Source organism: Callospermophilus lateralis, chromosome 6 (assembly GCF_048772815.1).
Source record: "Callospermophilus lateralis isolate mCalLat2 chromosome 6, mCalLat2.hap1, whole genome shotgun sequence".
Lineage (NCBI taxonomy): Eukaryota > Metazoa > Chordata > Mammalia > Rodentia > Sciuridae > Callospermophilus > Callospermophilus lateralis.
The window spans coordinates 103254582-103281245 of record NC_135310.1 but is presented as its reverse complement, the minus strand read 5'-3'; the positions used below and the strand labels follow the sequence as shown (position 1 = coordinate 103281245).

The following is a 26664-nucleotide window of genomic DNA, read 5'->3' as shown; positions in this document are numbered from 1 at the left end:
CAAAACCTTAGGTCTGCATCTTAAATTACCCCCTGCAATATCAACTTGTGCTGTCACTTAAATTCAGTAGTCTAAAATCAAGCTCACCAGCTGTCCTGTTAAAATTATCTTCTTTTTGTCTCAATTTTTATGGTCTTACCACTGTATCCCTAGCACTGTGTCGTTCATCCTCCTCCTTGCTCATTCTCAGTCCAGTCAGCCACCTTCTGCTTTTCCATTGTTGGTAACTAATTATTGCAGCCTGAACCATGGAAAGGGCTTTTAATGTGATCACCATACCTAGCATATCCTGCATACTGCTCCTGGGTTTCTTTTTGTTTGTTTGTTTGTTTTTGCATTACAATTCTTATTACACATATATACCACAATTTTTCATATCTCTGTTTATATATAAAGTATGTTGACACCCAATTCAAGTCTTCATACATGTACTTGGGATAATGATGTCGATCACATTCCACCACCCTTGCTAATCCCCTGCTCCCTCCCTTTCCCTCTTCCCTATCTAGAATTCATCTAATCCTCCCATGCTCCCCCTCCCTACCCCACTATGAGTCAGCCTCCTTATATTAGAGAAAACATTCAGCATTTGTTTTTTGGGGATTTATTAACTTCACTTAGCATTATCTTCTCCAATGCCATCTATTTACCTGCAAATGTCATGATTTTATTCTGTTAATGCTGAGTAAAATTCCATTGTGTATATATGCCACATTTTTTTATCCGTTCATCCACTGAAGGGCATCTAGGTTGGCTCCACAGTTTAGCTATTGTGAATTGTGCTGCTATAAACATTGATGTGGCTGTGTCCCTGTAGTATGCTATTTTTAAGACCTTTGGGTATAGTCCGAGGAGAGGGATAGCTGGGTCAAATGAGGGTTCCATTCCCAGATTTCCAAGGAATCTCCATACTGCTTTCCATATTGGCTATACCAATTTGAGTCCTACCAGCAATGTATGAGTGTACCTTTTTCCCCACATCCTCTCCAACACTTATTGTTGTTTGTCTTCATAATAGCTGCCATTCTGACTGGAGTGAGATGATATCTTAGAGTAGTTTTGATTTGCATTTCTCTGATTGCTAGAGATGATGAGCATTTTTTCATTCATATTTGTTGATTGATTGTATATCCTCTTCTGAGAAGAGTCTGTTCAGGTCTTTGGCCCATTTGTTGATTGGGTTATTTTTTTGGTGCTTAGCTTTTTGAGTTCTTTATATATCTTAGAGATTAGTGCTCTATCGGATGTGTGAGGGGTAAAAATTTGCTCCCAGGATGTGGGCTCTCTATTCACCTCACAGATTGTTTCTTTTGTTGAGATTGCTTCTGGATTTCCTTCTTCTTTTTCTGTTATTACATTGCCTAAAATCCCCTCATGTCCCCTTTGCTTATCTAACATTTTCTCACTCTTCAAGTCTAATATGTATTCTCAGTTAAGATTTCTCAGACCACCTATGCAGATTTTTTATGAACCATCATATTATCTGTTATCTGGGAAATAGTGAGATATGTGGAGAGAACACTGGGCTATGAGTCAATAGACTTACAGAGTTTCAATCTTAGCTCTGATCCTATTCCTCATATGGCCTCAGACAAGTCACTGTGGCAACCTGGGTCTAAGTTTTCTTTATAAATAAATGGGGTTGGATTATCTGATCAATTCTGTTTTAATAGTTTGCATGGTTATAAATCTGTGGCTCAAATACAGGCTATTTTATATTTGAATTACTGTGATCATATCTCCACTTGTAATTTTTTATAATTTACCCAAAATGTTACTTAATTATCTTTGTCTTTTGTTTTTACTATTTTTCTACTTTAAATATTCACTACACTTACCCATTTTACCTTTTTATTATGAGTTTTAAGGTCTTAATTTCATTGTAGCTATTTTTCTCCTAGGGAACAGCCAGTTTTCTTTCTTTCTTTCTTTTTTTCTTTCTTTCTCTTTTTCTCTCTTTCTCTTTCTCTTTCTTTCTCTCTCTCTCTCTCTCTCTCTCTCTCTCTCTCTTTCTTTCTTTCTTTCTTCTTGTTCTTCCACAGTAGATACTATACCCTTTCTAACAACATTGATGTGTAGAATTATTTTTCTGTTCATCAAGCTGTTCTTGTGTCTTCATTTAACGGTTTTCTTGATTTGTTCCTCTGAGTCTAGTAGAAGCTTGGGTAAACTCTCTGGTCTACTTAGAGTATCATTCTGATACTTTCTTTCTCTGAAGAGAAATATTTTTAATTTCTTAATTAAAAATATTTTAATTTTTATTTTTAAATATTTTTTTATTTTTCAACCATTTAAATAGGTTTTTTAAAAAACCCTCTAGGCCTACATGTCATAAAAAGAGGGTGACAGGGTAGATTTATAGTGTGGTCATGGATTGCAGTTTGCCAACTCTTGATTTAGAGAATGAATAATGAGTATTCATATCTCTCTGTGTGGTCCTCTTTTTCAGGAAGGTACTTAATGTTTTTTAGATGACAATGACAAATTAATACTACACCATTTCTCCTTGCCTTGTGTATTATAGGTGCTGAAATTTGATGCCTATTTCCAGGAAGATGTTCCTATATCAAGTGAGGAACATTATAGAATCCGTCAAGTAAAAATTTACTACTATCTAGAAGATGATAGTATATCCGTAATGGAGCCTGTTGTTGAAAACTCTGGCATCCCTCAAGGCAAGCTAATCAAACGCCAGCGAATAGCCAAGAATGATGTAGGAGACCATTATCATTGGAAAGACCTAAATCGAGGAATAGACGTAACCATGTATGGAAAAACTTTCCGCATTGTTGACTGTGACCATTTCACACAGGTATATTAAATATTTGTGGAAGTTGTGGGATCTTAGGCATCATTCTCACTTATAGCCAGATAAATTCGTTTCTTAGGGTAATGGGAGCACACTGATAATCTGTCCTGTGTGAATTATTATGTAGGTTAACTTAAGTATTGGTGTGCTATGTGTTGAATTGATATGTGTCAACACTATTTGTAACATTATTTTTTTAGAATGACATTAATACACATCCACTCAAAATCAAGCTCTACCATAGCTGAATCATTTAGTAAGAAACCAGTTGCAGTGGCAATTCAGATAGGAAGTAGGAGAGGTAATGCCTTTAATGGGATAGAAGTAGGGAAGAGGAAGAGTCATTGAACATTTTAAGTTCAAGTTTATAAAGACAGTACCACCTCTATTAACAAATAGGAGCCCCAAATTTCTATGTGTAGTTTATATAGTTTTTAAACTATACTTTGCTATATTTGAGGGAAATTTGTCTGATGGATTTCTGAAAAAATTTTTTTTGAATATTTTATATCAAGAAAAGTCCTTCACTTTCTCTATTTTGTAAACTTTGATTTTTTATGCAAAATTGGCTTTTCTTAAAGATATATATATATATATATATATATATAGAGAGAGAGAGAGAGAGAGAGAGATACCCACCCCCACCACACACACACATACATGTGATATGTGATATGATGACCTTTCTTTAGCATAGAGTATAAATATTGGGAAATCAATACAAACTTTTTCAATTTAAAAGAATTTCTAGCAGCAAGGCTTTTATGCCCTTTATCTCATACTACTTAATGCCAAATGTGATTATTACATGCACTGAGCTCCTATGAATTCATCAATTTTTTATTTGATAACTTATTTAATTAAATATTTACTATATACAGAGACTAAAGGGAAGTGAAGTAGTCATAACTATACTGTCACCAAAGACTCTGAATTAATAAATACTGAACCATTGTTCTTGGGACAAATGCAGGTTTAGGTTTCTTCTGATCTCTGATCAAAACATTTTTGTCAAACAATATATACCTTTTTTATGTATGTTTCTGTTCAAAGACACCTGATTTAATATATATTTCATTCATTAACATTGAGCTCATGACCAACAGCACTATAACTCACACCCCAAAGAATCTTATGTAACACATGTATTTTCTCCATCATTGGAGAAAATGGTGTGTTAGCCAATTGAGGTTACCATAACAAAAGCTCTACACTTTAAGACCATTTTAAACAGCAAAATAACCAAGAAAAAGGAGAAAAATGAAAAACGTGGCAAAAAAGATCCTTTTTTACAATGTGAGAATTAGAACAAGAAGGCAAATCTTCACCTTTTCTACCTCCTCTGAGAATGTATACATCTGGGCAACTCAAATTTTCTGCAACCTGTGCATGTCTGTGAATGACAACAACATGTAAGAAATATTCATTTTAGGGTTACAAGTAGATTTTAGCAAGTAGGGAAATTTACAAATATGGAATCCATGAATGTTGAGGATCAATGTATTTTAATAACTGAAATTTGACTAGAGGTATATATTTCTACATTTTAAAACTTACACGTTTGAACTGGGCATGTGGCTCAGTGGTAGAATGCTTGCCTAAGCATGCATGAGGCCTTAGATTCCAGCACTGCAAAAAAATAAAATTATATAAATAACTAAAAGCATACACATCTAATTAGTGTTCTTCATTAGGGGTGGACCTCTGAGAGGATAGAGCCCTCTCAGAGCCCTTTTCACAGCTCTCTCATAGTCCTTTTTCACTCTTCTGAGACAGCATCACACTCAGTTTCCCAGGCTGGTCTCAAACTTGCAATCCTACAGTCTTAGCCTCCCAAGTCTCTGGGATTACAGATGTGCATCACCATGCTCAGCTATTATACTTTTAAAAGGATGGAATGTCAAGTTGTATTAAAAGAAATGCCAGAAGTTATGGCATGATTTGAACCCAGAAACAGCGCCTCTCACCACCTCCTCACTGCTCCAAGTAAATATTTGGGGCTACAGTCCGAATTGACTAAACACATTAAAAAATAAATCTCCAGAAATCATAGATCTAGAATATATTATTTTTTGTGAGAGTTTTGTTTCTAGTGTAACAGGTATAAATCCTACTGCACCAATGCTTATGTGCAAGAAATATTGTTTTGTTTCTAAAAAAATAACATAAAACCAACTTGAGCCGCAGTCTAATTTGGCTTGTATGTTAGGCAGTTGAGGTTACCATAACAAAAATACTGTAGACTTGGTGGCTTAAACAGTATAAATTTATTTCCTCTGGAGGCTAGAAGTTGGAGTTCCTCATGGTGCTAGATAATGGAAGGGTTCTAGTGAAGGCTTTCTTCCTGGCCTGCAGACAGCCCAATTCTTTGGTGCTCACATGGCTTTTTTTTTTCTTCTTTTAAAATATTTGTTTTAGTTATACATGGGCAAAATATCTTTATTTTGTTAATTTATTTTTATGTGGTGCTGAGGATCGAACCCAGGGTCTGACACATGCGAGGCGAGCACTCTACCGCTGAGCCACAACCCCAGCCCCTCATATGGCTTTTTCTTAGTGCATGGGCATGGAGAAGGAGAGGGAAAGAGAGCATGGGCACAAGTGAATACTCACAGAAGTACTTTTAGTTTTCTGACTAATCTTATTGGATCAGAGCCCCACCTTTTTTGGCCTCATTTAACCTTAACTACTTACATACATAAAGGCTCCATCTCCAAAGAGTCATGTTGGGCATTAGGGATTTAACATGAAATTTGGGGGGTACATAAACATTCCATCTATAACAGCTAGTGTTTCTAATCATTCAGCTTTGCCAAGATTCCAAGCCCTAAGAACAACAAGAAAACAGACCCACTCCTAGGCCAAAAGGATCATATAGGCAGGGCCCACAGACTGTCCAGAGACCAAGGGCACCTCTCTGATGCTTGGTATCAGTAAGATCCTGGATCTCAGAATAACTGAGATTGGATGGCCTGTCTGGGGCTACATGTGTACTTCAGAGAACTGACACTGAGCACATGTACAGGTCCTGCTTGTTTGAGGCCTACCAACCTGTAAATTTTCTAATCTGGAGAAATTTTCTGCTTTCTGGTTTCTTGCCTCAAAAATTATTCCATTTTCTCTTATCTTCTTGGTACATTTTAGAGTAATATCTTCAAAGAGTTTAGGCTTCTTTAAAAAATAGGAAAACTTCAGGAAGCTTCTATGTTCCTGCCAGAATTGCTAAGGTAAAATTTAAAAAGGGCTTGCTTCTGTTGGATGTAATAGAAGAGAGTAAAACACCCATTAAATGCTTCAGTCAATAATTGTGTTACACTAATGCTTCATTTCAAGAGAAAATTTTATAGTTATTATCTTTAGTTCAATAGTTTTAGTGGAAGTTAAGATTATAATATTTTCATACTGAAATGAGATTGGATATCATATCTAATAAAACTTAATACTGACTTCACATACTAGTTAGCAGTAGAGATAACACTCAAACCAATGTATCATGGCCCTGAATTCTATATATTTTTTTATTGAATTGTCCAAAAGAAAGCTATATGATTCTCAAAAATTTTTTTGTTAATTTCCAGTTCAAGAATGTCCTATTCCTTTCTGATATTAATTAAGGTACAGTTTATTGTACTTTTTCTTTCTTTTTAAAAAATATTTTGTTAGTTGTTGATGGACCTTTATTTATATGTGATGCTGAGAATTGACCTAGGGCCTCACACATGCTAGGCAAGCTCTCTATCACTGAGCCACAACCTCAGCACCGTATTGTACTTTTTCTTTTCTTTTCTGAACTGGGACTTGAACCTCTGAGCTATATCCCAGATTTTTTTTTTCTGTGCTGGCAATTGAACTCAAGGGTGCTCTTACATCCACAGCCCCTTTTCACTCTTTTGAGACAGCATCACACTCAGTTTCCTAGGCTGGTCTCAAACTTGCAATCCTATTGTCTTAGCCTCCCAAGTCTCTGGGATTACAGGTGTGCATCACCATGCTCAGCTATTATACTTTTAAAAAGATGGAATGTCAAGTTGTATCAAAAGAAAATTACTTAGAAAATAATATTTGTATTTGTAATTAGAAAAACAAAATTGAGGATCTTATCAAATTAAGTTGATTTTGTTGACTTTTTCTAGTGAGATATGAATACTTGATTTATCTTTCCTATTTTGCTAAAACATTTTTTGGTCTAAAATAACCAGTGGGTATGCTTTCTTTTCCTTTTGGTGAGGGGGATCAATTTAATAATATACTTGTTTTAAGTAAATTGGAAAGTTGGGATATGATTTCATCTTATCTTAGCCATTGTTCAGCTTGCTTGCACACCAAATGTGAATTGCATACTATTGAAAACATAATTAAGTTCCAGATGTGTGTTTTGAAGCAAAATACACACAAAGTAATTCTAGGATTTACTCTTCTCTTGGGCACCTAACTTGATTCATCTAAATTCATATTTGAATCCAGTTACCTTACCAGTATGCCTCCCAACTAACTTAGCAAATAACCTACTAATTTTATAGAATATGGAATACTTTGGATATTACATATTAATATCAATTGGGTAAATATCAATCATTATTTCTATCACCATAAAGTTAACTGAAGATAATATTTCTATGATATGCTCAAGTTACAAACTAGTGGTAATTTGCATAATGGCATATGTATTATTATTGCACCTATTTTATACTATCAGTTTATTACTTATTCCAAGAAGCTCTAAGAAAAATTATCATTATTAATTTTGAAATATTTAGGTATATTTGGAAAGTCAAGGAATTGAATTAAATCCACCAGAAAAGATGGCTCTTGATCCTTACACTGAACTCCGGAAACAGCCTCCTCGTAAGTATGTCACCCCATCGGACTTTGATCAACTTAAGCAGTTTCTCACCTTTGATAAACAGGTAAGTGACCTGGGAAAGAAGGTGCACTTGTTTCAAAATATGACACATGTGTTTATTGGCAAGCTGTTTTACTAGCTTTATTGGTAATGATTTTAAAATATTATAATTTAACCATTTGGATACAGTGCTGTCTTTTTGGTTTCATGTAGGGTTAGAGTTATGCCAATGGCTAAGTTTCTTATTAGAGATCAAAAGAATATTGTGGAGTTAAGTTTTGTGAATCTCAACATATGTTCACATCTTAAAAAATTCCTGAGCTACATCTACTCCCACTTTACATTTTCAGTTGACCATTTCTTTCCCCTAAAATGCATTAATCTCATAGAATCTTTTTGGAAAACCTGAAGTGGATTATTGGGAAATTTCAAAGCTGTTGCATATTTTTTAGTTTCTAATATTAAAATAGTTAATTTCACAAAAACCTCAGTGTAAATGCTTCCTTTTTAAATGTTATGCTAATGTTGGAGTACAGAATATTGTGAACATTTTCCGACTCTTTGTTCCAACCTTCCTAATTCTTTTCCTTGTAAGTCCAAGTGTGTAAATTGATTGAATCTTCTTTCCCTAGTAAAGAGGAAGTGAAAAGAGAAAAATTATCCTCAATACTTGGTTATTTTCCCACCTCTCCCAGAAGTTAAATTTCTTTTTGTTGAGAAGATTATACCTAGTGCTATGGTCATCTTTTAAGGATTTTCTTTGTATTAGTCATTATCTGTTATTACTTGCTATTTAAAGATTATGTTGATACTATTACTAGAAGATGTGTGCTAATAGAACCAGAAAAAAATAGACTGGTTAATAGTTAATAGATGAAAATTCTTTCCATCTTTTCATACTAATTATATATCAACCATTCACATGTATCTTTATTGATTTATGTAAGCCACTGTATAGAGTACCTCTTTGCTCTCTTAATTCAGCTTCTCTTTCATTGATGAACATTTTGAGTTAAAGTAAGCTCTTCTTAGCACAAATAAGCCTTTTCTTCTCTCCAGCTATTAACATCTGATAGGTACCCCAAGATGTTTTAGGATCTTTGATGAATATTTTTTTTTCCATTTACCATCTGAAATTATCACAGTCTTTCCAGATAATCATTTCATTGTCTCATGTATAATGCCAAAGTAAGTTAAACTCTCCAGTTTTAGAATTCTTACTTAAGTTTTTACTTTGAATTCCACAAAGGTTCTTCGATTCTATGCAATCTGGGATGATACAGACAGTATGTTTGGTGAATGTCGGACCTATATCATTCATTACTATCTAATGGATGATACAGTGGAGATTCGAGAGGTCCATGAACGGAATGATGGGAGAGATCCTTTCCCACTCCTGATGAACCGTCAGCGTATGCCCAAGGTTTTGACAGAGAATGCAAGTATGTTCAAATTATCCTGTTATTGAGGACTTTTTTTTTTTAATCTTTAAGGAGTTTTTATTCAGTGTGGTTGTTCCTTTATACTTGAAAAGTTCTAGATGTTTTCTTAGCAAATGGTTCTTAGGTTCTTAGCAAATGGCTTTCCCACAATACCCCACCGTTAACTTGATTCAGACATGACTCCCAGACAATCTGGTAGAGATGACTGATATGTAGATCAAGGAAACCAAGCAAAAATAGCAGTGGGAGATTAATTTAAGGAAAAGTGGAATAGGTTTCTGAACTGAAGTGATTTAATAATGGATTTTTATTGTGCTTTTTAAACAGGACTTGTGATTTAAGAATGTAGCTTAGCTTAGCATTTTCTTATATGCTTTCCTGATTTCGCTTCTCATCTCAACTAATTTGTAAATAGGAAGTTTCTATGTGATTTAACTTGAGATTTGGAAAGACATGTCTGTAACTCAGAGGGAGGGATCCAATTGCTCAGAACCTACTCTTTTTTCACTTATCTAAAATAACACCTTGCATGTTGGATGGTAAGAAGGCAACAAAATGGTAATGGGTAGCTGCTGTTTAATATTTCCTAGGATAAGTAGGCTTACTTTACTTATTGACTTAGCAGTTAAAGACTTTTCTCTTACAAAATGTCATCTTGGTCTCATGTAATAGCATCTCCAATGTTTGAGAGTAAAACAATTTTGCAAATGTGTTCATTGATTTTTTTTTCTTTTTACTATGTTTTTTGGAACTAGGAGATAAGGAATTCTAGGTATTAAGCAAGAGGTTTGACTAGATTAGTGACTATAAACAAATTGGGCAATGCAAAGGCTAAATTCAACCCACCCAAATGTATTTCTTAGCCTGTACAGTGTTGTTGTTTAATGCACTGTTTTTTGTGAGCAAGGAGTTGGAGGATTTTTATCCCTGTGAATATAGATAAATAAAATGTGGTGAAGGTGCACCTTGATTACTATGAATTAGTGAGAAGAAATAAACAAGATGTACACAGAGAGCAAATGAATGGATCTAAAAAAGAGTGCTGTGTAGAAAACAAAGAAAGAGAACAAAATAATGCACTAAAATTTATATAATGTGAAACCCACACAGAACAATACTACACATGGTACACATTCAGTCAAAAATGCTGTACATTAGTGGCAGAGGAGTCTGGGGTTGGTCCTTTACAGTGATTCTGACCAGAGTCAGAATCCTACAGTGCTGGACCACAGGCCAGTGACTATGGATGAGGCATGTGGGCCTACCTTGACCCATGGGAGAGGATTGGGGAGAATGGACTACCTTTTTGAGGTATTCCCTGGTTCGTGCTGATCTCAAACTGTAAACTATTGCTGCACCTCAAGGATTTAGAAGAAAAAAATCAAACAAAACCTAAAATTAGTAGAAGGAAAGAATAAAGATAAGAAGTAAATGAAATAGACACTTAAAAGAATGTAAAAAAAATCAATGAAACAAAGAGCTGGTTCTTTAAATATGTTAAAAAAATTGACAACACTTAGCTTGACCAAGAAAAAGAGAAAAGACACAAATAAAATCAGAGATGAAAAGGGAGACATTATAGTTGATACCACAGGCATAGAAAAGATCATAGGAATTATGAACAACTATATCCTAGCAAACTTAATAGCCAAGAAATGGACAAAATCCTGGACACATGCACCTTATCAAGACTGAATCATGACAAATAGGAAAGTTGAACTGACCAGTAACAAGTAACAAGTTGATGAATTAGTAATAAGTTTTCCATTAAAGAAAAGCCCAGGGACAGATTACTTCACTGCTGAATTCTACCAAACACTTTGAGAAGAACTAATACCAATTCTTCTCAAATTATTTTAAAAAACTAAAATGGTAGGAGTTATTCTAACCACAGTCTATGATGTCAGTATTACCCTGATGTCATAACCAGACAAGGGTATAACAACAAAAAGAAAACTAAATGATTAAAAAAAATTGATATGGAGGCAATTCTTTGAAACAAATTCTATGAGGCCGGCTTTATGCTGATAAGAAAATTATAGGCTGATATCCTTGGTGATCATAGATTGAAAAATCCTCAACAAAATACTAGTAAACCCAAACCAACAGCACATTAAAAAGATTATTCACCATGATCAAATGATTTTCATTGCAGGGATGCAGGATATACAAGTTATGTTTTAGATTTGAAATGTCTCCCCAAAGCTCATGTATGAGACAATGCAAAATTTTTCAGAAGTGGAATGAGTAGATTATAAGAATTATGTATTAATCAGTGGATTAATCCTCTGACATGAATTAACTGGGTAGTAACTGTCAGCAGCTAAGGTGTGACTAGAGGAAGAAGATCACTGGAAACATGACTGTGGGGTTTATATATTCTCCCTGATGAGCAAAGCTCATACTCTGCTTCTGGTGGCCACATTCCAAGTAACTTTCTTCTTCCACACCCTTCTGCCATGGGCCTCACCTCAGGCCCAAGGCTAATGAGTTGTCAGACCATGGACTGAACCTTTTAATCCATTAGCCAAAATAAACTTTTCCTTCTCTAAGTTGTTCTTGTCAGGTATTGGACACAGTAGCAAAAAGCTGACTAAAACATGTGATATGCCATATCAACAGAATGAAGAACAAATACAACATGATCATCTCAAGAGATGCAAAAAAAGCATTTGCTAAAATTCAACCTTTCTCTCTCTCTTTTTGGTTTTCATACACTTTACTATTTATTTATAATATTCAACATCTCTAACAATGAAAATGCTGGGTAAATTAGGTAAAGAAGGAATGTTTCTCAACACAATGCCCATTTAGAAGAAGCCAATAGCTAACATTATACCAAATGGGGAAAAGCTGAAAGTTTTCTAAGATCTGCAACAAGACCATAATGACAACTTTTACCACTTTCATTTATCATAGTAGTAGAAATCCTAGCCAGACCAATCAGGCAAGAGAAAGAAATAATAAAAAACATCAAAATTGGTCAAGAGGAAGTCAATGTCACTGTTTTCAGATGACATGATCTTATATGTAGCAAACCCCAAAGACACCACCAACAAAAACAACAAAATCAGAACTAAAAAGTTAATTCAGCAAATTTTAGGATATAAAATAAATATACAAATATTGCTAGCATTGCTATATGCCACTGTGAATTATCTGCAATAGAAACAAAGATAGCAATCCTATTTACAATAGCTACTAAAACCAAATACACAAAAACAACTAGGAATAAATACCTAGAGGTGAAAGATCTCTACAATAAAAATTAAAATTATAGAACACTGATGAAAGAAATTAAAGAAGACACATAAAATAGACATCCTGTGTACATGGTTTGGAAGAAGCAATATTATTAAAAAGTATATACTAAGCCCAGATCTGCCTCGCTGACCTATGCAGGAGCTCTTGCCCAAGGTAGGCCTGAGACCACCCCGTGACCAGCAGACACCTGCCAGAGCTCAGGCTTACCCCAGGACCACCTCTGCCCACTGGTAGACACCCACCAAAGTCAGGCTCAGCCCAGATCTGCCTCGCTGACCTGCACAGGAGCTCAGGCCCATGGTAGGCCCAAATCCATCCCATCAATGGCAGACACCAATCAGAGTTCAGGCTTGACCCAGGACTACCTCTGCGCAGCAGTAGATACTGCTGGACTCAGGCTCAGCCCAGACTTGCCTTGCTGACCTGTGCAGGATCTGGGGCTCAGGATAGGCCCAAGTTCATCCCATCCCTAGCAGTCACCTGCCAGAGCTTAGGCCCAACTCAGACCCAACTGGCTGACATGTGAAAGAGCCAGGGCCCAGGGTAAGTTTGGGTCTGCCACACTCCCACCATCACCTGGGAGCCCAGGTCTAACCTACTTTCATCTTGAGACACTGCAGCCATCCCCAGAGCCTTCTCCATGCAGTAGCCTCTACCTTGGACAAGAGAGAGGGCCTAGAAGCAGCTGCATCTTGGATCAGGAATCCCAAAGCCAGTATAAGGCCCATCCTGTCAGCCCCATCTCTGAAAGACATTGTATTCATCTTGGGGCACTTCCACTGCTATCTCCAGTTACCTCCTGCTATTGCCACCTATAATTGCAGTAGCATCTATCCTGGAAAACCGGCAGTGCCTGGAAGCCCAACACCAAGGTGAAATACAGATAATCTGCACAGATGCTACAAGATGATAGGGTAGAAACTGTAATACCTCAGATCCACACAGCAAGTAAGGAAATCCCATAGACAACATGAAAAAATAAGGGAGGAAAGTGCCCCAAACAAACCAGCATACTATAATATCAGAACCCATAGACAGTGCAGTTGATGAAATGTCAGAAAAGGAGTTCAAAATGTTTATAATTAAAATGGTCTGTGAATTAAAGAATGACCTAAATGAGCAAATATAGGCAAAAATTGGTCACTTCAACAAACAGATAAGAGAGCAAATATAGGCAACAATTGAAGACACCAATAAATAGATAAGGGAGCAAATACAGGCATCCATTAATCACACCAACAGAGAGATAAGGGAGCAAATACAGGTAGAAAAAGATTACTTCAAGAAAGAGATAGAGACTTTGAAAAAAATAAATCAGAAATCCTTGAGATGAAGGAAATAATAAACCAAATAAAAAAAAACTCAATAAAAAGCATTATCAACAGACTAGATCACTTGGAACACAGAAGATCAGATAATGAAGACAAAGTATACAATCTGGAAAATAAAGTTGACCACACAGTGAAGATATTAAGAAACCATTAACAGAACATCCAATGATTATGGGATAGCTTCAAAAGACCAAATATAAGAGTTATTGGGATAGAGGAAGGCACAGTTTCAATCCAAAGGAATGCACAATCTCTTCAATGAGATAATATCAGAAAATTTCCCAAACATGAAAGATGAATTGGAAAATCAGATACAAGAGGCTTATAGGACACCAAATGTACAAAATTACAACAGATCTATACCAAGGCACATTATAATGAAAATCCCTACCATACAGAATAAGGATAGAATCTTAAAGGCTGCAAGAGAGAGGAATCAGATCACATATAGGGGGAGACCAATTCATATCTCAGCAGTTTTCAATTCAGACCCTCAAAGCCAGGAGATCCTGGAACAGCATATACCAAACTCTGAAAGAAAATAGGTGCCAACCAAGAATCTTATATCCAGCAAAATTAAGGTTTAGATTTGATGATGAAATGAAAACCTCCCTTGATAATCAAAAGTTAAAAGAATTTACAACTTGAAAGCCTGCATGATAGAACATCCTAGGCAAAATATTCTAAGAAGAGGAAATGAAAAACAATGATGAAAATCAGCAGAGGGAGGTATTACACTAAGGGAAAAAACTAATCGAAGGAGAAACCAATTCAAGTTAAATATCAAAAATAAACAAAAGTAGCTGGGAATACAACTCATATCTCAGTAATAACCCTGAATATAAATGAAGGTGAAAGGTTGGGGAAAATCATACCATTCCCATGGACTGCAAAGGCAAGCAGGGGTTTCCATCCTTGTATCAAATAAAGTAGACTTCAAGCCAAAATTAATCAAAAGGGATAAAGAAGGGTATTTCATACTGCTTAAGGGAACCATTCATCAAAGAGACATAACAATAATAAATATATATGTCCCAAACAATAGAGCATCTACACTCATCAGACAAACTCTTCTCAAGTTCAAGAGTCAAATAGATTACAGCACAATACTTCTGAGTGACTTTAAAATACCTCTTTCACCAGTGGATATATCTGCCAAACAAGCTAAACAAAGAAACTATAGAACTCAATAATACAATTAAAAACTTAGACTTAACTGACATATATAGAATATTTCATCCTTCAATGAGCGAATACATTTTTTTCTCAGCATCACATGGATCCTTCTCTAAAATATACTACATATTATGCCACAAAGCAACTTTTAGCAAATATAAAAAAGTAGAGATACTACCCTGCATTCTATCAGATTATGATGAAATAAAATTCAAAATCAATGATAAAATAAAAAATAAAAGCTATTTCAACACCTGGAGACTAGATAATATGCTACTGAATGAATAATGGGTTCCATAAGACATTAAGGAGGAGATTAAAAACTTTTTAGAATGAGAACACAATTCTTAGAATAAGAACACAAATCTGAGACACTATGAAGGCAGTATTAAGAGGAAAGTTCATTTCATGGAATTCATTCCCTAAAAGAAGAAAAAGTCAACAAATAAATGACTTAACATTACATCTCAAAACCCTAGAAAAAGAAGAACAAATCAACACCAAAAGCAGTAGAAGACAGGAAATAATTAAAATCAGAGCTGAAATCAATGAAATTGAGACAAAAGAAATAATTTAAAAAATTGACAACACAAAAAGTTCATTCTTTGAAAAAATAAATAAAACTGACAGACCCTTAACCATGCTAATGAAGAGAAGGAGAGAGAAAACTCAAATTACTCACATACTGATGAAAAAGGAAATATCACAACAGACACTACAGAAATAAAGAAGTATCCAAGGGGGATAGGTTTTTAGGACCCTGTTGAGGAAATCAAAATCCACAATACTCGAGCTCCTTATATAAAATAGCATAATATTTGCATATTAACTACATACATCATCATAAATATATTTAAAATAATCTCTACATTATTTATAATGCCAAGTGCAATGTAAAGGGTATATAAATGGCTATTTAGGGAATAATTCAAGGGAAAAAAGGTCTGTACAAATTCAGATGCTATATATTTTTAAAAATATTTTTAATATGCATGTGTTGAATCTGTAGATGCAGAAACAATGAACAATGAGGGCCAAGTATAATAGGAAATTATGGAAGTATCTTTTTTTAGATGTTCATGGACCTTTATTTTATTCATTTATTTATTTGTGGTGCTAAGAATCAAACCCAGTGCCTCACACATGCTAGGCAAGCACTCTACCACTGAGCCACAGCCACAGCCCTAGAAGTGTCTTTCAAAAATTCTCTAAACCAGGGCTTTCTTTTAAGTCATTAAGATGAATCAAAATTATATATTTATGATGGACATAACTGAAGTATCAAGATTCTGAAAGTTCTTTCATTGTTGAAGGTAATTGTTTGAAGGTAATGTCAAATGTGTATTTGGCTTACTAAAAGCCTTCTGTTCAGCTGTTGAATGCCATGCACACGGTTCTGAAAATGTGTTTTTCTTTAGACTAACTTCTGAACTTGAGTCTTATCTTTTAAATGAATCTGGAATACCTCTTAGTTGGACCTTTAGTACTCCAGAAAGTTGAATGTTTTTCCTCACTTCTCTGAGCATGTTTAGTAGCTCATTCCATCATTTAAAAATGTTAATTTAATATACTTATGGATGAAGAAAATATTGTGCTAGGTATTGGAAATCTAAAACTAATAGAAGGCCATATCTCAAAGGCTTTATAACCTGTGAGAAATATACACCAATAGCATGAATTCACAATATCATGTGATAATGTTTCATTTAGAAATAATATTAGTGGCTCTGTATACTAAAATTACCTATCATAATGCAGATCCTGAAACTTTCATTTCAGTAATATGATAGATTGTTTATTTATAGAAACCCTAATATGTTATAATTTCAAATACAAATATGGCTCTTTTTTTTAAACCTGGCATAGTGGAGAATGGTGATAAAGGAAGAGAGCCCTTAAAGGCAAGAAGTGAGGTAAAAAACATCAGTTCACAAAGAAACAAATACTAGATGTGGAGTTTGTGCAGGGCTATACAGGAAGATAGGAGAAAAGGCCAGGAGGAATAAATAGGGTAAGAAGACAGGACTCTACCTATGAAGCTGGGATCTTAGAAGGATCTTAGAACTATCATGGGGGAACCACTCTGCCGACTTAACTGACGTAAATTAAAAATTTACTTTCTTCTTCAGGTCTTGACTCTGAACAGAATGGGAAAAAAGAATCCTCCAAAGAAATCCCACAAACCAACATTCTCACATTTGGAGCCAGAATTTACATATTCTGTTTGTTCCCAGAATCCAAAATTGAAAATTTAGATAATAATGTTGTGGTTTAGTAATGCCCACACTTGCCTGTTAAAAACAAATGTAAATCCATTCTAAAAAGACTGATTTTGAAACCCAGGTCTCAGTGAATTTCCATAACTAATAATCAGTAAATATATCCCAAATGCAATACTGATTTTACATTTAAAAATTTGTTAATTCCTTCATGCATAGATTGCTATAATCATCTCATTCATTGTCCCTGAACCCTGCCTCCAGTACTAGGTTACACTGTTCTCACATCAATGATTATGTTGAAATGAAATCATTATTTGTGTATTTGTTTAGTATCTGTCTCCCCAAACAGAATATTTTCTCCAAGAAGGCAGGAATTGTATTTATATTAGCAATTATTGCAATCACAATACTTAGTGTTACACTTAATGTATAGTTAGTCACTAATAAATGTTGGATGAATAAATGAGTGGGAAGTTGTACCTCATTTGGTTGGATCCCTCCTCATCATTAAGATCATCTTATATGTTTTATAGAGAAGGACATTTGTTCTTTCTTCCTGTAATGATTTCTTCTAAGCATTAATTTTGCTAAGCTTAGTGACTTGTAGTGATATTCCAGCTGCATTTGGGAGAAAGACTTTATAAAAACCCTTTGGGATATTATTTGTGTGTCCTGTCAATAGAAGGAAACACACAACCTTGTGAGAATGTAAGCAAAAGACTGTACTGCCCCAGGTTCTCAAGAATACTCAACTCATGTGCCAGGGTTTTTTTCCCTTTATGCTCATTCCTTCCTCTTTTCTCTTTAATCCCACCTTATGTTAGAGAACTTCCCTCAGTGTGTGCTGGAAATCTCTGATCAAGAGGTGTTGGAATGGTACACTGCCAAAGACTTTATTGTTGGGAAACCACTCACTATCCTTGGGAGAAATTTTTTCATTTATGATTGTGATCCATTTACTCGACAGTTCTACAAAGAGAAGTTTGGAATCTCTGATTTACCACGCATTGATGTGAGCAAGCAGGAACCACCTCCTGTAAAACAGGTAATAGAATAGTAGTAGTTCTGAGTATGGTGAGAAAAAAAAATACTTTATGTAGAAATTGAAAAAAATTAAAAGAGAACTCCTATATGAATGCTCAATTAAAAAAACAATTGAAGAATATGTAATAGAGTAGTTCACAAAATAAATATAAGCGGCCAATTGACACATGAAAAGACCTTCAATCTAATAATCAAAGAAATGGATTGAAAATTATAATGTTTTTGAGTCTGTCTAATTTAAAAAAGATTCACAATATCCAATCTTTGCCCATGTGAAGGCATGTGAATTTTCACATACTATTAATAGAAAAGCCAATCAGAATAATTTTTCTGAAGGGTGGTTTGTCATTTTGATTTTTAAAAATAAAATGTTATATATTTTTGGCCTAGAAAATGTCTTTGAAGACAAAGAGATATGTGTTTTATAGTGAAATAAAGTATAAGGCGATTGACAATTTAAATTAAGATATGTTAATCCATGTAATTAGAAGACTTAAAGGCCTGTAAAAGAGGAAGTAAGTCTGTGTGTACTAACATTGTCCAATGTGCATAATACATTTTAAGTGTATTTATATTTATAACATGATCCTATTTTTGTAAATTTCCCTATATAATATCTGCTTATATATACTAAGGAAAAGACCTGGAGGGATGTCAGCTATATTATTAATGGCAGTTGGTTCAACATATGGGAATGTGGAGGTGCAGATGACCAGAGAACTTCCTTTTTGTACTCCTATGTTTGGCTTTAATTTTTCTTTTTGTATCAAATCAGGTATTGCTTAAAAAAACATTTTTATTTTATTTTTTAAATTTTTCATTTATTTTTGTTGTGATCAAATACACACCAGCATACCATCTTGACCACTTAGAAGTTCATGGTATTAAATAGTTCTTTTAAATTGTGGTTTTGTGTGTATGTATGTGTGTGCTAGGGATCAAACCTGGGGCCTTGCCTTATGCATGCTAGACAAGTGCTTTACTACCAGGCCACATCCCCAACCCTCATAAATTATGTAGAAAACAGGAAGTTCCAAATCAAAGTTACAATAATACTAGCTTTTAGACAATTTTTAAATGTAATGTATTAATCTCTTAATGAGTCTCTATGTATTCACTTTTATCAAGATTTTTATTTCTTCATATATCTTCAAATTACTACATAGCATCCTTTAATTTCATTTAACCCTGAAGGTGCAGGTCAGTTGTAGTGACAACTAACTTCCTCAACTTTTGTATGTCTAGAATGTTTTAATTTCTCTCACATTTTTGAAGGCATCTTTGCTGCATATTGACTTCTTAGTTGATAAATTTTGTTCTTTTGAATATTTTTTGCCCACTGCCTTTTTGGCTTTCAATGTTCCTGATAATAAACTTGCTGAAAGTCTTATTGATGATCCTTGTATGTGACAAGATACCCTCTCCTGCTGCTTTCACGATTTCTCTTTTTATCTTTGTATTTTGAAAGTTTGATTATAATATGTCTTACAGTGTGAGTCTCTTTGAATTTATCTTACTTGTATTATCAAGCTTATAAGATATTTTTATTCATGGCTTTCATCAAATTTGGAAACTTTCCAGATATTATTTCCTTCAAATATTCTCTCTTATCCTTTTTCTTTTCTCTTCCTAAGATACATACACTGCATATATCGGCATATTCCCACAGACACTTTAAACTCTGTTCATTTTCCCCATTTTTTTCCCTTTATATTCCTTAGACTCAATAAATTCCATTATCCTAACTTCAAGTTCACTGATTCTTCTGCTGGTTCAAGTCTGCATTTGAATAACTTTAATTTTCAGCTCCATAATTTCTTTTTAGGTATTTTATTTTTCAATTCATATTTCCATTTTGTCCATGTATGTATCTATTGATTTTTTTCATGTCTTCCTTTTGTTCTTTGAGTACTTTCAAGACAGTTGTTTTAAAGTCTTTGTCTGATAAATCTGCCATCTGAGTTTTTTTCAGGGATTGCTCTATTGAATTTTTTCCCCACTTGAAAGAGCCATACTTTTCTAGTTCTTTGTATACCCTGTAATTTGTTGTTGTTGAAAACTGGACATATAAATTTAATAATATGGTAACTCCGGAAATCAGATTATTCTCTTTCTCTATAGTTTGCTGGGGTTTTGATGTTGTTGTTATGTTTTCATTACTTTTATTTTCAATTGTTGTAGGCAGTTTCTGTATTAAGTATCAGCCTGGGGTATAAAATGAAGATCTTTTGAAGTCTCTTCTGCATATTTCCTATGCAGTAATTTAAAATTTTTCCTTGTATATGCAGTTGTTTTTGAATGTCCTTCTTGTTAGTATCAAGCTTCCAAAAGAGGAAAAAGAATAGTGAAATGCAGGAAATGAGGTACCAGCCCTTTAGAGTTACTTCCTCTGAGAGGGAATGGCTTGTAGCAGTGCAGGGAGGTGAACGACAATGGCCATCTGCCTGTTTGTCAATTCTCTGTGATCAGAAATAGCCATCACTGATCCATACTCAGATCCCCAATATTTGGAGGACAGAGTAATTTTTTTTTTTTTTTGCCTCCTCTGGCTCCTGCTGGTTGTATGCAAGTTATGTAGTCTGCTTGCCGCAGGGTTGAGGGGTATAGGATTGGTAGCTGCTACTGTATAAGAGCTGAAATTTATGAAAATTCACCAATTTACTGCTTAGGCCTTCTACTGAAAGTTACAAGTCTTCAAGAGACTCCAGAATTTAAAAATTGCTACCTCAGATTCTGCAGTGTAATTGTTGTTTAGGTAGAGAGAGTGAGTTCTGGTATTTCCTACTTTGGCATCTTCCCAAAATTTTCCCTTGTATTATTTTTATAACATTTTTATTCAGTTTGATTTTTTTTAAAAAAAGAGATATCTTTTAAAATTTCAGATCCTAGGGTATTTCATTATTCTTTTCCTATTCATCATATTTATCATATCCTTTTACTTAAAAATGGTTGGGAGCAAAAAAAAAACAAAGACTGATTAATTAAAGATGTTGGAAGATGACCTTTGGTTGAAACATAGCTTTCTTAGAGCCACAGTGGGACACACAATTCTGTGTATTCCAGAAGTCTACTCTGATCTGAGAATAAGTTCATAGCACCTTATAATGTGCAAAAGTAGTGATATGATAAACATGAACCTTCAGAATTTTATCCAAAGCACATATTTTAAAGAATTTCAAAAGAAAATTGCAAGTCATAAAAATTACATATATAGTAAATTGAAGAAGTATCTAAGGTATTAAGATGGTATTGTATCATGAACTAAGAAAACTGGCTTTTTGTTATACTTGTTTGTACAGAAGCACCTCATACAAATCTCTCTATGACTGTGTAAAATAGGATATTAATACCTACCCCCATATTTATTTTGCTGGTGTGTGCATAAAACCACATCGTTGGGCTTTTTCTCCTCAAAAGGAATAAATAAAAGGATGGAATTATTGAATTCCTCCAGCCCAGGCCCTTCATTTTTGCCTCATTTCCTTCTTCTCCTACTTTTACTTAGCCAATAATCATACTAAATTATATGAGATTCTGCCAATAGAATGTTCTGTTTCATTCTGCCAAACTTTCTCTTGTTCTCTTCCATCTGCTTGAACCACTTTTCCATCATCCCTTCACATGGCTAATTTATACTTTAACACTCAGTGTTGGCTTTCTCTCCTCCAGGAAAGCTTCTCTAAAGTTCCAGTCAAGGCTAATAAAAGCTTTTTGTCTCTGCTCTTGGGGTATTGTATGCCTCCCTCCTCCCTGGCATTCATCAGTTATATTAAAAATTCTGTTTATGAATATTTTCTACTGGACTATAACTTCCTTGAGGCCATGGACTATATTCTTTTCATTTTTCAGCTCCTAGCACCTATTGCAGTGCCCAACAAATAGGAGATATGTAATATGTTTTTTGAACTGGACTATTGAAGACTGCCTGGAAACATATGTTATGTTCCCCAGGAAGGCAGCAGATATCTTTAGACAAGTCTTTCAGAAACAATGTTTCATAAAACCAGTTAAAAAGAAGGATTTGGATTTTGGTAGACTATGAGTTCCCATGAGCAATTACATTTCTGGAAGGAAATATGTTAGCTCTTGCTGTCAGTTTTTTCTCTGATAAAACTCATAAAAGAGTGTTCACTGATTAAGAATTATAATTAATCATCTGTTGCTAAATTTGTTTTGTAGAAGTTGATGTACTACAGAGAAAATATCATAGGAAAAGATCTAGATTTTTTATGAAACAAATTATTCTACCACTTTAGCTTTTAGATAAGGACAAGGCAAAATGGTAGTTTAAGGTACTTGCCCATTGTAAGCCACAAGGCATTTCTATTATACATCAAAAATTCATACAAGAAGGAGGTAGTATGGACAGGGACTGCAACATAGTAATTCCCTTAATGAAAAGGCTTTGATCCATCTTTTAACCCAGTGAAATCTTTTGAGTCTTAGGTTACCTCTGTCCCTCATACCCTCATAATCATTACTATGATCTCCACCCCCCACCCCAGTAACCTGTCTTTTAAGGGGGGAAAAAAGGGATGAAAAGCTTGGATAAAGAACAGAGATAACTGAAGAACCACAGTAGATTTTAGTTTGTTTTTCTCCCCTTCTCCTTGCTTCTATGTTTAATAGAAAAAAACTGTATATATAATAAAACATCCATACATATGGCATATTAACTATAGCATTGGTTAATTTTTTAATGACTTCTCCACAATATATAATTCTCATATTAATAAATTCTCTGCCAATCTCTGAAAATCTTTGTTAGAGAAGAATAAGAAAGCTCCAGTTATCAAGAAGCAAATACCTTTCAGTCCTCACATGAATCATCCTTGGTTATTACACATCATTTATTTTAACTCTAAACAACATAAATGGAAACCAAGTATGGGAAGCTGTAGCAGGATTGAGATAGATAAAGCTAGAGCCAAACCAATGGCCAAGGACAGTAGTAAATATAAACTGGGTATATTTAATTTGAGAATCAAGGCACTTTTAGGTCAAACTGCTTTGCTAGGTCAAGAGTAAGTAACTTTAGATCCAATGACCACATGTATTTTATCTTGGCTGGATCCATCTGGAGGAAAAGGAAGGAACCAGTGTTAAGAAAGCTAATCTGATTGGGGTTGTCCCTAAAAAGAATATCTGAAGGAATATGAGAATCTCAGGCTCAAAGTGTAGTAGCTTGGTTAAGAAAGCTCAGGCATAACTCTGGTAGGTATGTCATATAAACAGGAGAATCCAGGAGTGATGATGATGTCCCATGGTCAGAGTGGCTTATCTATTTTAGAAGTGCAAGAAGCAAAGTGCCAACCCCAGCCATGATGATTTAAGAAATGTCATTACTCTACTCAGGGGAAATTAAGTATGATTCAGAAAATACAAGTAGGAATTTGAGAGAATAAGGCTCAGAGACCTATAAATGCCTCTCTGTAAATTCCTCAACCCTTGATTGCACCTCTAATCAGGATGTTCCCTCTATATGTTGATACATATGCAGAGTAAGTTCAGGACCACCACTTTGATATTTCTGCCTGGTCTCTTGAGAAACTCAAATGTTTAATGTGTCATATCTCAGCCAGAGGTCCCTCTGTCACAATAACCTGAATATTTATTGGGTATTGATTTTGCAATTGAAGCAAATTAGGCCATTGTCCACCTGCTGAATCCACTAGTCATATTCTGGCCATTACCTTTAATTACAGTCCTAACAAGTGGGTGAGTGGGTCGAAATTCCAATTAGTATACCTTAGATGAATATAATGGAGTCATTTGTTTTTGAGGGGATATCCTGTTATAGCTAGAATTGGGGACTATATGAAATAATTTGATAATGAGCCTGAATATAATATGTAAAAATATTTTGAGAAAGCATGTGCAAGTTTAAAATATATATTATAAATAATTTTTTACATTAAATATATGTATATATACATTAAATATATTTATATTAAATATATACATTTACAAATATATATATAAATAATATGTATTTATATGTGTGTGTATATATATAAAAAATACATACACACACACACACACACTCACATACACACAGGCTGAGTTTCCTGAGTGTACATGATAAAAAAAGAGTCAAAGAAAAAGAAGATTGTTGATGTTTGCCTAGTATTGATGTGGAAAAGGAAAACTTAGTCTCTGACCTAAGATTTTAGGTAAACAAATTTCAGCATTTTATAATGATGCTTTAAGCTCCTCTTCTATGTAAACAAAGGGTCTGAGTTCTCAAAAAGTATATCTGCCCTCCTCTCCTGTGTGGCAAAAATAAAGAAATAAGAATATTAAAAATATAGAGATAAATAGAAAAAAAATGTATGAATAAAGTCCTGACCACCCCTTTGCCACCTACAACTTACACAGAAATGCATGCACACTTTGGGTGATCTGAGAAAAGAGTTTTCAGATCTGCCACCCTGAGGCTAGCATCCTAAAACAAAGAGACCAGAGAGACCCATGTGCTTCACCATCTTAGGGTGACCATAAGGTCATTTTCACTGGCAGGGTAGGATTAGGTCCTGCTTTGGTAGTAAGTAATCAGGGGACATCACTAATAGTTTCTAGCCCTAGCAGTTACATTGTAGCATCATTAGTCATTTCTGTGAGCAGTAAACATCATAAAAAAGGAAGAATGGAATTTAATTTTTTCTGATTGAATTTGTATATAGTGCAATTGGTTTTGAATAAGTGTTTTCCAGAGGATTTTTTCCCCCAGAGGATTTTTTAAACTTAACTTTGATGTAATTTTTTTTGTGGGTGGGTACTAGGGTTTGAACTCAGTTTAACCACTGAGCCACATCTCTAGCTCCTTTTAGTGTTTGGATTTTTTAAATTTTATTTTGAGACAGTGTTTCACTAAGTTTCTAAGGCTGGCTTTGAACTTTTGATCCTCTTGCCTCAGGTTCCCAGGTTGCTGAGATTATAGGCATGAGCCACCACACTTGGCTTTAATATAATTTTAACACAAATAGCATCTGCTTTACTTCTTGGATCCTGTGTATTTCTAGGAATTACCTCCTTACAATGGTTATGGATTAATTGAAGATTCTGCTCAGAATTGCTTTGCTCTTATTCCAAAAGCTCCAAGAAAAGATGTTATTAAAATGCTGATGAATGACAACAAAGTGCTTCGTTATTTGGCTGCACTGGTGAGTCAAATTTTTATGTACCTCCTGTTAGAATTGTGTACTCTTGTCCAATTTGCCTGTCTGTTTTTACTAAAACAAGTACTGAATCTAGACCCTAGTCTTCAAGAAGGTTGAATAATATTGAGTATAGTACCCCTGAACTAAGACCTAGCTGAAGTCCTGAAGTCCTTTCTCCCCCATGAACCTTTTTTAGATCATTAATCTCTCTTTTATTCTTCAAATTTCAACAGACCTTGTTGCCTCTTTAGTAAGCATTTATGAAATTTTGTGCTGTATTCAAATAATTTATGTGTCTTTCCAGGTAATGTGATTTAGTAATGTCTTACTAAATTTTATTATTAGCTGTGATATCTAGCTTGATATATTTTATATTCATTAAATGTAATAAATTGAGTCATACCATATTAATAGACACTGCCTTTTAGAGGTTATGTGATTATGGTTAAGAGCATGGAGATTGAAAATAGACATAAATTCAAAATTAAACTTCACACTTTTTTTTTAGGTACGAAGGATTGAACCAGGAGCATTTAACTATTGATACACATCCACAGTCCTTTTTAGTTCCTGAAACAGGGTCTCCCTAAATTTCTTAGCACCTTGCTCACTTATTGAGGCTGGCTTCGAAATTGCAATCCTCCTGCCTCAACCTCCCAGGCCACTTGGTTTTTCAGATGTGAGCCACCAATGCTCAGCTAAACTCAAACATTTTTAAAACCATGTTTAAGGAGGTAAACAATAAGATAGAGAATTTCAGCAAAAATTGAAAACCAAACCAAAAAAGTCTATTTTAGTTTTGAAAAATTGTCATATTGGTAGAATAAAAGAGAAAAGATAGATTCTGAAAAGCATTTGATAAAATTAGTCTCTTATGATTTAAAAACAAATCTTTTAATAGAGAATAAAACATTAATTTTTTAATCTTTTAAAGGCTATCTACCAAAAATCTACTGTAAACAGTATACATAGTGAGGAAATGTGAGCAGTATACTTCCTGACGTTAGGAACAAGGCAAGACTGCTCTCACACCTATGTTCAACATTGTTCTGGAATTTCTTGCTATGGCAATAAGATAGGAAAGTACAGAGAAATGCATAAGGAATGAAGAGGAAGAAATAAAATTTTATTATCCAAAATTAGTGGTTTTATATGTAGAAAATAAAAAGAATCTACATTCTATGTTAGTAAAGTCAATAAAAATGTCAATAAACAAAAGAAGTTAAAAATACCATTTACCATAGCACCAAAAATATTAAATTCCTAGAAAAAATCAAACAAAAGGTATATAATACCCAAAACAATATAAAGAAAATTAAAGAAGACCTAAATAAATGAAGGGGCATATTATATTCATTGGTTAGAAATTTCAG

At 34.3% G+C, this 26664-nt stretch overlaps 1 protein-coding gene across 1 annotated transcript in view; it reads left to right on the top strand.

Annotated features, from left to right (window-relative positions):
- The window catches only part of Efhc1 (EF-hand domain containing 1), a 52431-nt gene that overhangs the window by 10032 nt on the left and 15735 nt on the right, over window positions 1-26664 (top strand). Inside the window, exons 3-7 of the mRNA XM_076860086.2 lie at window positions 2525-2812; window positions 7567-7716; window positions 8902-9094; window positions 17912-18132; window positions 25154-25294. Coding sequence (XP_076716201.1) covers window positions 2525-2812; window positions 7567-7716; window positions 8902-9094; window positions 17912-18132; window positions 25154-25294 — 993 coding nt within the window. The remainder of the gene's footprint in view (window positions 1-2524; window positions 2813-7566; window positions 7717-8901; window positions 9095-17911; window positions 18133-25153; window positions 25295-26664) is intronic.